This window comes from Chiroxiphia lanceolata, chromosome 5 (genome assembly GCF_009829145.1).
Source record: "Chiroxiphia lanceolata isolate bChiLan1 chromosome 5, bChiLan1.pri, whole genome shotgun sequence".
In the NCBI taxonomy this organism is placed as follows: domain Eukaryota; kingdom Metazoa; phylum Chordata; class Aves; order Passeriformes; family Pipridae; genus Chiroxiphia; species Chiroxiphia lanceolata.
In genome coordinates, this window is record NC_045641.1 from 56,775,945 (window position 1) to 56,791,698 (window position 15,754).

General features: G+C 38.2%; 1 protein-coding gene across 4 annotated transcripts in view; it reads right to left on the reverse strand.

Moving 5' to 3' along the window:
• The window catches only part of MYBPC1 (myosin binding protein C1), a 90,791-nt gene extending 77,028 nt beyond the window's left edge, over positions 1–13,763 (reverse strand). For all 4 annotated transcript variants that reach the window (XR_004357188.1, XM_032688501.1, XM_032688502.1 and 1 more), the window contains exon 1: positions 13,645–13,763. Coding sequence is in view for 3 of the 4 variants with exons in the window: in XM_032688501.1 (XP_032544392.1) it covers positions 13,645–13,669 (25 nt within the window). In the remaining variant the exon portion in view is untranslated. The remainder of the gene's footprint in view (positions 1–13,644) is intronic.
• Positions 13,764–15,754: the final 1,991 nt, after the last annotated feature.

Here is a 15,754-nt window from a genome sequence, read left to right on the forward strand (position 1 = left end):
AGACTACAATTTGAGTGCCAAACTTCATCAAAATTTTTTCACTAAATCTTTTTCTATTGATCTTTTCACAATTGCAGTTTTCTAGTTCATTCCACAGTCAAACACAAACAAGCAACAAACACTCGTGGGGGTTTTTTAACTTCCAAAACTGAAATTTTGTGACGCTATCGATCCTGCAAATTCTTGAAGGTAAAGTTTTACTGGTTAACCATCTGTATGACAGAAGGATTTTGCTGAAATGCGTTATAGTGTTTACCAATGTGACTTGTACTCATAAGGTAATTCAGCTTGCTGTCATTACTGCACCTTTATGAGAAGGCTTTTGTCAGCACAGCTGCACTTGCAGAGCCTGAGTCTCTTTATGCCGATATTGATTTATCTTTTATTCCACGTCTTGATGTATTAACTTTTGTTTCCATGTGTGGAAATAAAGGCATTTTATTTTGAAATATCGCTGCAAAACTTGTTATAAAATATTGCTGAAAAAATTCTTAGTAGGCATTTTCCTCATAAAATTTACATAGTGAAAATTGTGGAAATTCCATCCAGAGTCAGCTTCTTAGCACAGATGACATAAAGTCTGAAATTTTCCTGTATTATTGCACCATCTCAGTTTATATGCCACCAATTTAGCATAAGTATGAAATGATTTATGACTCCTGCCATTCTGTGTCCCTCACCTAGCTGTTCACAGTCATCTGAGCCACAATCACATTATGCTCTACATGATTCTGGCTCCAGTTAAAGAGGGGAAGGAGAAAACTGGCTGTTTATATATTGCCAACAAGATGGGTGCTTATGTCTAAAGGGCAGAAAGAGTGCTACTATTTAAAACCAACAACAAAACAGTCCTGAAATACCTGATCTGAACCTCATAGATTCACCAATACAGTGTAATACTTGAAAGCCCCTGCTCTTAGCCTGAGCACTCATCACAGGTTCCTGTCTTCAGTGGGGGCTGTGGGTGTGACAGAAGCTCTGCAGAATCACTCCTACTGTGCTGTAGCTCAGCTGTGATCATTCATTCCGTCTTTTTTATACGTAAGAAGGTCCCAGTGAGGTCAGGGCAGAGGATCCCACCGTGCACTCGCGGCCGATGCTCTGTGGTGGTGTCGCTCCTGCCCCGTGGGGCCGCTGCTGGGCAACAGTGACACCAACCAGGCTGCAGGTCCCTCATGTAATGTCCAGAGGGCAGGGAGGACTCAGACTCCTGCCTTCGGGGAAAAAATGAATGGTCTGGCTCATAGGTGGAAAATCAGCGTGTTAGTATTTGCAGGGACAAGAGGCAGCCGGGCACAGAGAGCAAGGTATTTATTGTTAGTTCCTTCACTCCAGAACTGAACTGTGTGAACACAAAAGGCAGGAGCTCGGCATACTTCAGATTTCTTTAGTTTTTAATATGTTAAATTGCCCTTAAAATAACATGGTTTATTTTTGGCACTAGGTGCTAATGAGAAATCAAGTTTTCAAAACTACTACTAGTACAGCCAAGTGCAATCCTTCTTTAAAATGACCCAACTCTAATGAATCTTTGTTATGTATTTACTAAAATCACTTAATCCACTCATCAGAATAGTTTAATCCCACGTTAAAAAGTATGGCAAAACATAGACTTTATTCTCAGTTTCCTATCCTGCTTGCAACAGTTTGTTAATAATTTTTCGCTGGAAGTAAATATTTTCATTGAGCCGAAGAGATTCCCTAGAGAAAATTGAAAGCAGAAGACACCACAATGTGATATCAGAGATAGCAGTACACTGACTAATGGTAACTTCCTTTCTGAAAGCTGCAAAATATAATAAAGTGGACCACATTACTGGATAAAACACTTCATAAACCACGGAACTGCTACTCAGGAATGATAGTAATTTATTCCTCAAATTTAAGAATGTGTTTTCAATGACAGTTGCAATTCTAATTTTAGAGTAAAAGTCAGCAATAAAATTGAAAGGTCGTTTATTTCCAGAGATGAGTATTTAACCAGTAACGAACTTCCTTTCACATTGTCCAGATAATTTCCAAACCAGCTCAGGAAAGCAATTTTACCAGTTAGAAAAATATCTTCACTCTTGCTCAGTCCAAATTGTGACAGAGTTGTTTTGCTGAGCTCTTCTGAAATATTTCACTCTGAGTCAAGGAAATTGTATTATTTTATGAAAATCACATTATGGACTGGATACTCTGCATGACTGGAGTCAGTTCCACAAAGGAGTAAGTCTCCTATCGTTCAGTGCATTCAGGTTAGCCCTGAGAGCAATGTGATTATGTGAAGATAGCAGGAAATAATTCCGCTTAGAGAGATTGACTCTTAGGGAAAATGATGCATAAGACCATGGTGGCATACATTCATGAAATCTAACTTATTTCAGCCAGTTATAAGGAAACATTTGAGACATACTGATAGGCTTCATTTAAACCAAATTTCAGAATAAAACATTTCAGCAATTTAAAATTAAATCCTGCTGGTATTCCCATTCCGTGGTTTTTGAAATGTCAACTTCTCTTTGAGGGTCAGGGCAAAACTAAACGTGCACATGTTGGGATTTCTCAAGAACTGAATTTATCAGCTTGTTATCAACTCTTTGTCAGAGTAATATATGCTACAACTAGGCATAAACATTGTCATGACCGTATTCAAGTACCAAATAAGAAAAACATTTGCTTCAAGTCTATTTGACAGTGGGTGACAGATAATCTGATACTCTGTGATCTTTTCAAGAAGGAAGAGCCTTCTCAGGCTTCCTTCAGATAAGAACACTCCTGTCATCTGCACTTCAGTCCTCAGCCTCCTCTTAAGAGACAATGTTTTACAGAATGGATTGTAACAGGAGTCCAGACTCAGGGCTGTCAGGTGCCTAGGTGGTTAGAGATTGTTTTGAGTAGTTAATCACTAATAATCCATTACTTATGTCACTCTGAATTTTTTACCCATCACATTCATGGAAAACAACTCACTCAAGATGAAAAACAGGGCAGTAGCATCCACTTTTTAGTTTACCAAGAGTAAACGCAAATTTATGGGCTGCAAAATTCAGTGGCTGCTACTTTTTGTGGGTGCTGATGCCCAAGTACATGCTAAGCAAAATGGATTTGTAATTTATTTGGAGAAAATTAAAAAAACCCCAAACATAACTCTCAATATAGGAAAGCGTTGTATCAGAGTTGCAGTATTGCTGATAGTAAACACTAACAATCAGCAATTACCCTAAAACTCAGAAACTTACTTCTTTGTTAGGATTTCTATGTACTGACTTATAGAGTTCTCTCTTTTTGTTTGCATATAAATATTTGTTGTAGCTCAGATTCCTGGGATTCAGCATTGTATTGAAAAACCTTTAGGAGTATTTTGCACAAGTGGAAAGAAAGGACTCTTTCTGTAGGTGAAAATTTAGGAGATCTAATGTGCCAGAGACCTACAGTACTAGGCAAAACTTTGGTGGGTCCTGCAGAAAAAGTCAAGTATGTCCCTTTGTGGGTGTTCAGCATACAAAATTGCATATATCCCTCTGTGTTAATACTGTTAATATCTTCTACCTCTCTATCTCATTCTGCATCAATGAAGATAACTGTGAGAATTATAAGGCTTCACTTTAAAAAAAAAAATCACTTAGCTTTGCCTTTAGGGAGTGTTTGCACACAGCGGGATGTTTGCAGACAGACTGTGGGAGTTCAATAAGTGATATGTATGAAAGAAAACTCTTATAAAGCATGACAGCAAAATGCATTTAAGATGCTATTGTGAATTACAATCACAGCTCATGGCATATGGTTTCTCTCCAGCTAAAAAAGCTCTTGGGTAAGAGAGAAAACTTTATTGCAAAACATGGAAATACAAAACAAGGGCAAAGAAAAAAGGGGCACAGGACAGAGGTCAGATTTCCCCTTTAAAAATAGGGCTAAGGAAAGCGTAGATGAAAGATTAGTAAGGCTGGAGGGAATGCCATGGAAAAAATGTCATCAGACATCTGACCCTCTGTGCCTTCACTAAAGTCTGCATCTGTGGAGGAGTGGCAACCACAGTCTCCGCTGGAATTAGGCTCTTCTTTTGGGTCTAAAATAAGGGTTTTGGCCTAGATACTACGTTCTTATAAAGATACAAGATACCAAATGTGCTACAGGGTGTGCATGTGTATCTCTATCTACGTGAGTATCACAGGATGAGACACAGAAGCTATTAGTCCATGAATTACTCCATCGGCATGGCATTTCTCATGTGGTTGTTCCTAGATATCTCAAGCCACAGATATTCTCCACATCACCAGGGATAAGTGGTTTGTATAACTTTTGTTAGGAATAATGTTTTAATGGTACTGAAAATTAATAAAGCTGTTGAAAAAGGATAGAAATGCAATGTCGAATACATCGAGGTGTGCAAATGGTTTGAAATGTTTCATTTCAGTTCAGAAAACTCTGAAAGGCCCTACCACACATGGACAATCAGCTCAGACTGATAAGAGGAAATTTTTTTTCCTTCTAGAACTGTTGGAACTGGTGCTAGGTGCCATAATTTGTGCATTCTTTTCCCCACAGAAAAGATCTTGTGGCAGAAAGCTATGAAAATAAACACAAAAATATCTGAAGGTTGGAGTTCAACAACTGTTCAACAACTATGTCTTACTGCTCTTTCTAGTCCACCAGCACACTGGATTAGGTGACTACCAAGGATTAAGTTCTGTCTCATCAACTGAGCCAATAAACTTTTATTTGGAGTCTCCTTCAGTTCTAGCTGCATTTGTATTCAGTTTAATTTCATCACAAAGTCAGACCTTTGAGAGAAGAGAAAATCTGGAATAGGCTTTTGGACTGGATTTGCAGGCTGATTGAGCAAAGCATGACTCCCCTTCGAGAAAAAGTACTTGTTTGTGCTGGTTTGTGAGTTGCTTTTGCTCAACCGCTGCCCGTTTTGTTGTGTCCAGTTGGTTCAATATGGGGAGCAAATGTCTCTGAAATTAATGTCTATGCACAGAGCTAGGAGTTATAAACAGAAATCTGCAGGAAAAGGGAATTTTCATCTATGTCTGTGGTTGACTTCAAACTACTCTTGGCATGTATGACCAAAATTAGGAAGTTATTCTGAGCCTGCAAAGACACGATGAGTGTATTTTAATACAGATCCGTCTCAGAAAGCAAAAAACTACTACTGAACAATTCTTTCAGATGCTCACTGAAACCACCATTTGATCCTACAGAGAATTAAATTAGAACAGAACTTTTTGTAATAATCACCTGATCAAAATAACTTGCTGGAGCCATCACATATAAGGACAATCACCCTAAGAAGTAGATCACATGCTATTTTCAGTTAGTAATAGGGCCAGGGAGAGCAAATTATGTAAGAATTATTTCCTAATCTCCAGGGAAGGGAAAGTAATGACTGTCTCGAACACATTCCATTGCTTCAAGATACAGCAGGACTCCCTTCTTGATGCAGTGTCTGCATACTTTTGGGAACATGGAGATGGTACACAGGCAGAGGCAGCAGCTCTAAATCATGGAATGAGTCACCCAACCATGCTCCCAGGTCCTGGCACTGCACAACCTTGCACTGCATAGAAAACACATGCAATGACCAACCTGCAAGTTATCATATTTGTGAGGGCCTTTGCTGAAAAAAGTGACTTTATTGCAAGGCAGACCATGAAGCAATTTTTAAGATGGTGGATTTATTTTTTTAATTTTTGAAGTTTTCTGAGACTGCACTCTATTTGACTTTCCGTTCAGCAACCCTTCAACATTATTCCAGGAGGTCAAATATCCTAAATTAACCTCCATCTATCACTGAAAGAAGAGAGCAGGGTGTGCTATATCCCAGTATTATGACATCTAACACCACCACGACTAACTGCAGCAGAGGCCACATGTTATTTTGTCACTTTGAACTGAAAATACACATAAAGACACTTGGTTAACCAGTAGAGAGGAAGTGGGTGTTATTGGTCTTCAGAAGAGGCTGTTCTAAGGCATGTGGATGTAAGGCATCCTGCATCACTTAGCCTAGGTCCCACTGGCTCCTCTGTGGAGACACTATTAGCAACACAGGCACAGGCAATGGGTGAGGGAAGTCAGAGAGAAACCACTTTGTTTTGCGTATGCTGCATTTTTTAGGTTCTGAGAGTTGTCTGAGTAGAAATCTATCTTCATACTTGAACCCAGAGGAACTTTCTGTCCCTACAGCATCTCAGGAAGCAGTAAAAATTGACTGAAACTTTTCCCAAAACATACTTGCTAGAATGGCTTCCTAGTATATAAAATCCTGTTGAACACAGAACTGTCTTCTGTGAGGTCCTTCATCTTGGCTGAACATCTGCTAGTTCAGTGAGCTCTAGGAGCTAAAGCCACATCTAGCAAATTAGAGAGAGTAAATTCCAGAAATGGGAATTCACGGAGATTCCTAAATCGACATGTTTTTTGTTGAACATTTCATAGAGTATTCAGAAACACTGTATTATTTAACATAAAAAGGTCTTACTGCTCACAGGTACAAAGGTCATTGATGCAACCAGTCATTCATCTAACAGCATAAAGCCATTGGAGGAAGTGAGAATAAGCTTGAATAGAAAGGAAGTAGATAAATTAGCATTAATTTGAATAGGAATTCATCTTTCTGTTTCCTCTCATTGATGTAAAGTAGTAATTTAATTTTTCATTGATTTAAATGCTCAGCCATGAAATAAAATATATTGACTTAAAAATAATTGACTTAGAAAAATAAAACAAGTAAAAGCATCAGATCCTCCCAAATAACAAAAAAAGGCAGTAGAATATTTTTATCATTATTATTTTATTTTATCGATGCATAAAGCAGATTACAGATTACAGAAGGGTGCAAGATGCTCAAGAGAATCTGGGCCTAAGGTACTTCTTTATTTATTGAGAACGAGCATCTGAATATGTAAATAATGATGGAATGTAACTCTCTTCTTGTCTTCTTGTAAAACTACCCATTGCAGAACATCCTTGAACAGCAACTGAACAAATTGTAGAGGACAGCTCTGCAGCACTATCCTTACAGTACTCAGAAAAAGGGAGGCATATGTATGTGTCTATAGCATGAACTAAGGGTCCAAGCTGCCATTATAATCAATGGAATTAGATTTTTTTTTCACCTTAAAATAGCTGCTTATGGCTTAATTAATTTTCTTCATCATAGCTGATCAATGACATTCAGATCCTGGAGTACAGCCTTTTTTTTCTAGCTGCTGCTTCGTGGTGTTTCAGACCTCCTACAGGTCCTGAGTCATATCTGCCAGCCCATGATGGGTATTCTGTGTATCCCAAGGCATCTTATATGGCAGTAGGGCACCTATGTTTAGGCAATTACTGGCTGGTCAGCTGAGTAGCAGCAGACCAGGAACCTCTGACTTTAATGAGCTGCTGTCCCTGACTCCTCTGGGAGTGGGTACAACAAGTTCACTTGCACATACTTCCATTTGGGTATCTGGTTCCTAACCCAGAGATTTCTGTGACGGTATAAACACTATTGGTTGATTTCTAGGGTTGCAAAATTACCAAAATTTTCAGTGATCTAAAATGGACTTTCATGTCAGACCACTCCTGGCTTCCCTAACTCTTAAAACACCAACAACTCTTCAAAGCAAAAGAATAAAATCTCACAGTGTCATAAAGTGAATGATGATGAATTGATGGAAAAACAGCTTCAAGCACTGGTTCTCTAACAACAGTGAAAAAGAGAAACCTTTGCATCTATCTTGTGTTTGAAGTCTTCAGAAATACCACTTCAGTGATTGAGAGCAGAAGGAGAGGGCCGGGTGGGAAGTGAGAGTGGGAAGAGAAGGGGGTGTCTCTCAGTCACGCAGTTCCTCAGATTGAAGAGACAAAACTGCTTGCAGGGGGTATGAGAAATCTCTAATGATGACTAAAGTTCACAATCCTATCCATTTGCCTTGGCCTTTATTTTACAGATTTTTACATTCAGTGCAAAGTCACATTAGTGTCTAAATGAGAACTTTTTTTTCTGTTTCACTGTAGAGCAATTATTAAATTAGGACTTCCAACTTAGATGAATCTCTACATTTCCATGAGTGATGAGTCTAGTATTTGTTCCTATCCCAAGGGAAATTTCCACAGGCAGTTTATTCCTAAACTTGATTTGCTCTTCCCTTTCAAGGAACACTCTGGATGTCCGCTGATGAAACCTGAAATATGTTCTACAACTTATTTCCAAGGACCACTGATGTGTGGGGCAGCTACTAATGTCTTGACAACTGAAGTCTCACCAGATCTCTCTGCTGTTGTTTTGTTATGTAACCATCTTTTTTGGCAGATCTCTGAAACTAATATGAAAAAACTCATCCAGTTTTTCATGGAACAGAAGAGTACTGTAGCATGGTTGGTTTTTTTAGAGCTCTCTCAAAGTGATATATTTAGGAGGTATGAGGGGAAAGAACTGGGCAGGCCTTTATTTATCTTCCCAACAGGTGCAGTATAGAGAGGCACAAAGGCAGCATTTGCTAATTTCAGTTTTGCAAAGTACAAAGCACCCTCTGATCTGCTAAAAGACCATTCCTTTCTTTCCTCCTAAAAGCAATGATCTTTTTATTTTAGAGTGATAATATTAAATATTTTTCCCTGTACATAGATGGACTGTTTTATACACAGTGTGGACAAGCTTTTCAAGTAAGAATAACCTTAAGTAAGACAGGTCAATCTTCCATTATCCTCCTACACGAGTATTAAAATAAAGTCAATGCATTGAATAAGAAAAAAAAAATCAATGTAGTGCCTTCAATCTACACCACAATGAAACAAACAAAACATAAAAGCTCAAAAGTTGATCAAGGGGATTTTTCTTTGCCAGTGTAGGGGGGTTTTAATCAAATTAATTTCATTGAAAAATTAGTCTGAAACTTAGCAACGATGGGGGTGGAAGGTCAAAGAATAAATCTGAGATGCTCTGGTATCTTAGAGGGAAGTGTGGGAGCAACACTGAGAAGTTAGCAATGGGAGGGCAAAGGCAGTCTAAGAACAACTCAGTTCCCAGCGTGCAACACGATCTGAGCAGGAGGACGCTGCTCTGTGGGGCTCAGGACGGGAGCACAGCCCACCCTCACAGATCTAATTACAACAGTTAGGCGTAAGTTTGCTTTCCATTTGTGGAGGGATTTTAATTTATTAGCTAGAGGTGATGAACAGAAAGTTTCTAAAGAATTGAGAGGGAAAATAATTTAAGGGGTTAGGGTTTCATCCTTCCCTCATCCACCAAAACTCATTTACCTGTGACTTGAATACGGTGCTTGGAAATTATATATATGAGCCTGACTTGGAGTGTGATTTGGCTCTGAGACTGCAGGAAGTTAGAAATGATGGGAATGCATTTTACAGTCAGTGTTGCAGATGAGGATGGCAGAAGGTGGATGTCTGTATGCTTTTCCCTCACTATGCAACAAGGAGAGCAGCAGCTGCACTATCCAATGTGGTGCCATATGAAATGATTATACAGGTCCAGTCTCCTGCATGGAAAGCACTAAACAATGTTATAAAATGTTCACATGCTGTGTTCCTGAATTTTCAGGAAAACTTTCCATCAGCATTGTTAATTTTGACACAAGCCAACTCTGTAGTGAAACAGAATTCCCATTCAACTTCTTTTTCACCTCTGAAAAATTGCCTAGCCCTGAAAATATAATATTAAAAGGAATTTGACTTTAATTAGCTCTTAACCAATATTTATGCTTAGATTGATTACCTACTGGAATGCTGCTTTTATGCATCTACCTGTGTGATTTATATGACTAGGTGATTTGTTTGACAGTTTCTATTATCTTGATACACCACTGTGGTATTGCTTAAAATATTTTAAATATAATTCAAATTTGGTGATAGAAAAAAAAATTGCACAATGAAAAAAATTAGTCATGTTTAAAAGCCAATAGAAATAAAGTTTGTTTCTACAGGGCATCTACAGAGAGAACAACGTTACCATATCTCCAACGGAGTCTCAATTGGTATGTCTGTTTAACTCCTATCACCGATTTTTTCATGTTTTAGAGATTGTTCTTCTAACAGACAATATATGCACATAGTTTCTTCACAACTTTTACATGCATCCTGTTTATAGATCGAATAAAGTTTTACTAAAACTCTGTCTAAAGTAGACGCACTGACTTTTAATTTTGATTCCTTGCCAATATGTGGATGCTCCAAGGCAATATTCAAGCAGACCTCGCAAACCCTTACAAAATAAAGTTGGCAGACAGTCAATAAATGCTTTGGCTCAAAATTTGGAATGGTCACTTAACTCATGGCCATGAGTTATTTCCTAGATTGGGGAGAATAAATAAGGCAAATTTACAGAGCTGCCTACTGGGGACAGACTTGCACCTGTCACTGTGGGATGATGCCCACAAATAGTTTGAAAAGGTTGCTCTTGAGAGACTTGGCACTTTTACAAAAGCGTATCCAAATGCCATGGCCTGTGACAGCTTAAGAGGGCACCTAATTAATGAGCAGCTCTTATGAATATTGGTTAAAGGAAAGGGGGGAGAGGAAAGATTGACTGAGTGATTGCAATAAATTACAGGAAGTAATTATATGGGGGAGGGTTATTTTATTAGTCACTGAGAAAACTAAAGGCCGTTGAATTTAAATGCACTGGTAAAGGTTTTTGGCATCACAGTTGTATCCTAGTCATCCACTGGGATCAGTTAACCCATTGATGTAAACTTCACCTTGCAAATAGGATATTTTAAACCAGCTAAGACAAAACTGTCTTATAACAGCATGACCATCTACTGCAGAGAAGCCACAGCTGATATTATATACAGGACTCAACTTTTTAGGAGTATCATAAAGGCCTTAAATCATTAGTCATGGAAGCCTGTTTCTACAGTGACAAATTCCACCAGGCTGAAGCTTTCCAGCAACCTTCTCTAAGCTGAGTGGTGTGTTTAATTTGGTGATCTATTTGTTAAGAGCACTTTGTGAGGCTACACTCTCACCAAGTCAGGAAATTTCTCACTTTGTTAATCTAATAATCTTAAAATAGCTAAAAAGATCATTTGGCCTGTAAAAAAGCCTGTGAGCTTGCTGTAGCAGTGCCTCTGAAAAATTTAGTTATGCACTCCAGAGACTACAGAGATTAAAAAAATGCAAAGATGAGATTTTTTGTAACATTCAGGTGTTGAGTAGTTTCTAATTTCTCAGCTGCTTGCTCTTGTGTGTTCTGTTTTTAAGTGCAGGACCTATGGGAATGGGATAATTCAAGTAGATTGCTTCTTTTGGAAATGTCAGAAGAACACTGCTCAGGTGCTCATGTGATGCAGAAGTCTTAAGCCTCTTTTTTTCCCCTCTGCTTTCTATTGTAGTCTTCCAACAAGTTCATCAAAGGTTTCTCATAGAGTCCTTCCAGTGGTACTTTCCAGAATTAGTCAGTCCAAGGTTGACCTTCATTAATTAATTGCCTTCAACCCTTCACACCTTGGAAATTACCTTGAGAACAGTCATTTGATGAACATGTGAGGTTCTGAATTCTTACTGGTAGACATAGTATGAGTAGACCTAATATGAGTAGTAGCAGTGGTATTGTATTATTATTGGAACCAAATCCTCCTGCCATTAATATAATAAGTACTCATACTTACTATACAAGTACTGCCACCAGTTCAGGTGAGTTCTTGATGAACAAAAAAATCTTTAGGAAGCAACTAATCTCTTAAGTACCATAATATAAACCTATTACTCCACTGATCTACTGGCTGCAAACAAACTGGGTGCAACAAGGAGCAACCAGCATACAACCCAATTGTATCACTTCTCCAGAGCTCATTACTACTTGTGAATTCTAGCCCTATCAGGAGAGAATAATTCAATATTTTAAGATCCTGAATATTGACTCATCAAAAATCACATTTATTCCACTGTCAATATAATGTTGTTCAGAGTTGCTAAACTTATTTTGTAACACAAACACAGAGCTACATTGTTAATCACTGCATTGTAAGAACATCTTTGAAACAATCTAATTTTAAACAGAAACATGAGACTCCGAACTAATTTTCTTCAAAGCACATATCTTTTGAAAGTGCATAAATATTTTAGTGGATTTTTTTTTTTTGAGTTGGCAGCCACAGAATGCATTCTGATTAAAGTGTGTAATATGCAGTCAAATAACAGATCAAATAAAAAGGACACTTAATACATGTGTAAATAATTTGAATTACAAATAAGACACTCTAGAAGGGGCTTGGCTCTAGGTTTGATACAGAGGATTAGGCTCTTGTATTAATACGTGCACTTGGTGTAGCTATTTTCAGAAGGATACTTCATCTATCATTGTCCTCGAGCACTAAGGAGGGCCAGTAAGTAAAGCGATCACACTGGTCTGTCAACACGGCTTGCTTAAGACTCAGTCGTGCAAAAAGTTTAGTTTTCATATATCCCCAACCAAAGAAGGTGCTGAAATTGAGTAACATTCCTGACAGTTGCTTTGCTCTTCACAAAACCAGAAAATATTTCAAAAAGACGTTTAAAATCAAGTAAATGTTATTGGTAGATCAGTGTTAAATCCAATGTACCTAAACTACAGACATGGGCCTAGCATTTCTTTCAGAATTTATGGGAAATAAAGTCCATTTAATGACTTCTATTCTTTCCACAAGATTACCTTAATGATTAAATTCAGTTTTGCATTTGGGAGTGCATTAGAGAACCTGTCTTTATACCTTTCATTTGCCAATATCTGCAAAGCATATACAGTTTGTGCATTCACAGCTTCACAAAAGCTATTTATGTAGTCAATGTTAGAAAACAATCATCAAAAATTCTTGCCAAAACATCTAAACTTGAAAGGAAAATACAGCAAGGGCTATAGAAGTAATGTAAATAGAAGAAGCTTATTTAGTTTAAATTTTCAAAATGGTAGAAAAATAAATTCTAGCTTTCAAAAAGTTATTAATTAATAGACTCCGACCACTTTACCCCTTTTTGTGCAGCCTCCACTGTACAGTTCTGCAACTCACTAGCAGACTATATACTCAGTTTCTTTGCTATGAACTTAACAGCACCACAAAACGGGCCAATATTACTGCCTTTAACTATCCTTCTGAAACATAAAAATAATAATTTCTGTAGTGTGGCAAAATGAATCATTCCAGTTCAATTTGTACAGAGGAACTTACTACATTCTTCACTTATGCATTAGATGTGTAGAATATATTTTTATCAGAACCTTAACACTGTTTCATGAACACATCCTTTCCATTCAATAACTACTAGAAAGCTGTATGAAAAATATATCAGTGTCCTGGCTTTTTAAACCACAAGAAACATTTATTCCCTCTTTTCCAGAGTCTAGTTAGCTTAAAACAGAGAAACCACAAGTTGCATTATGGAAATCCTGCATCCTTGAAAAAACACAGCATTTGCCCAATCAAGTAGTTTCTCAATATCTGTTCGAAGTCATTGTTTCTTTTCTAAAACAGTTTTGTGCTATATCCCTGCCTGAAAGTAATTTCTTAGTTTAAAAGGATCAGTGATATCTAATGATATAATGATGCTACACAGCTATTGTTCTTAGATATTATTTGTGGCTGATATATGCAAGATGGTCTAAAAGATGTTTTGTGCGTGTGTGTCCTCATAATTCCTGTAATTAAGAAATGTTCAGGTAAGGTTTGCTATGCTTACCATCTTTCTTGGTGGGTTCCGGCATTGTTACAAGAGTTCTTTATTCCCAGTGAGTTTCAGCCTTTCAGATGCAGTAAGTAGTAGCCCCAAGTCCAGCTGAGAGAGTATGCAGATCAGTATGACAAGCAGAGGGTAAGAAGAATTCCTCTGCTTTATATACCGCGGCTGAAATATCAATCAAAATAGCACCTCCTCTCTTTTCAATGCAAACACTTTGAAAATTGACAGTTATGGGAAACCCTCTCACATCTGTTGTCTGCAGCCTCTGCTCCCTTGGCTTTTGGAAGGAATCTCTGCTGCATTGCATGGGGCTGATGAGAACATCTATAACTTTCTAAATTCAGCTGCAGAGCTCGCTCTCTGTGTCCTCTCTGCAACATGCAGACACGCATACACACGCAGATAGAGGTTGAAAAAGTGACTGCCATGCTATTAAAGGACCCCTCCTGCCTGCAGAACTTGTGGGAAATGCCTGTATGCATTTGTGCCTTTTTCCACAACATAAATGTGATAAGTACAGACAGTATGCCTGCAGTGAAACCTCATTTTCTTCCTTTAAGAGAAAGCTGTGTGCAAAGACAAAGTGAGAAATACTTTTCAGTATTAATGAAGAAAAAACTGTTTGCAGCAGTGAAGAACCTCCATATCTCCATTCTGTTAACACTTACTACACTTTCTTGAGTCCTTTTCCTGTAGCCACCCTCATTTCAGCTTTGGTAGACAATAATAATGTTCCTTTCAGCACGGCTATCTCATTAACTGGAGAGATCACTGCTGAGAGTTGAGATACTCTCTTTTCCACTCAACCAGGAGATCCAACACTGCTTGCCTTTGCCAAGTCAGGAAACTAGACAGAAGGAATGGAAATCCTATCTGTAGTGCACGCACAGAGCCACTAAACTAAGCCACTGGGTTGCCCTCCTCTTAAACTCCCACTTAAACTATGAACATGTAGGCAATAGAAATGCAGGTCAAGTTAATCAGAGGGTACTGGGATTTACTTTCTTACTCTCTTTTACAATTTTGAAACAAAACTATTGCGACTGTAGCACAATAGATGAAGTGGTCCTTGAAGGTTTCACGCTGTTGAAACACATGTTCACGTCATTAGCACATATCAATAAGAACTAGGCTACTAGAAAGACTACTCAGTGTATGAATACACGCAAATGTTATGGAAAATATATCTTATATCTCTGAATAGGAGTTGGAGATGTAATAGTGGTCATGTGCCTGGTTATTCTATAGCAAATATACGATACCTTCCTCTGCAATACTTTGCTTCCTATCTATTTAGCCATTTTACAGACATCTTATGAAGGACGGGCATTTCATTCCTTCTTTTTTTTAAGAGACCAGACCACCATCTGACATTTTCCTGCTCTACTCATTGTGGTGTTTATTATTTGACTGATTCAGTCAAATACAGTATTTTTTACAATGCCTGTAAAGTACAGAGAAAAGGCAATATTTCTGTCTGCATGAACTTAAACAAGGACTATTAACACTATTTTTCTCCTTTTTTTCACATCACTATCTATGTAAATCTCCTTATATCACTGTAATAATTCCTGTCTTTGGAAACCTAAGAGTGTTGCCCTGAAAAGGTAACTGGGGATTTTGTCCCTCTGTTGTGAGGTGGCAGTGGGCTGGCAGAGGGGAATCAGTGCATGAACAGACTCAATAACATTGCAGAGATCACTTTTTCTTGTTCCCCTTTCTTCTAATCGCATCCAGGCACCAAATACTGTGATGGCTTGAACCAGAGGATGAGGAAAAGCAACTGTTGATGCTCTCCAGCATGGTGTTTCCTTAGTGGCTCTTTTGTAAGGGCTTTACATTCCACCCATCTTGTGCCAAGAGGTGCTGAGAACTATGCCTCTGGAGATCCCTGTTAATACAAAGAGGATTAAATATGGTCACACTCTAGTAGTGATGGGTTAGAGAGAACCTCCACTGCAAACTTACAGCGAGAAAGAGTTTATGGCAGGTGCTTATCCTTACAGGCTAAAGGGCTTCCTTTACAGCAAGAGGAAGAAGGATATTCAGTAAGACAGAATCTCATTCATAGTCAACCTTTATGCTACTAAATAAATCAGTACTGAGACCA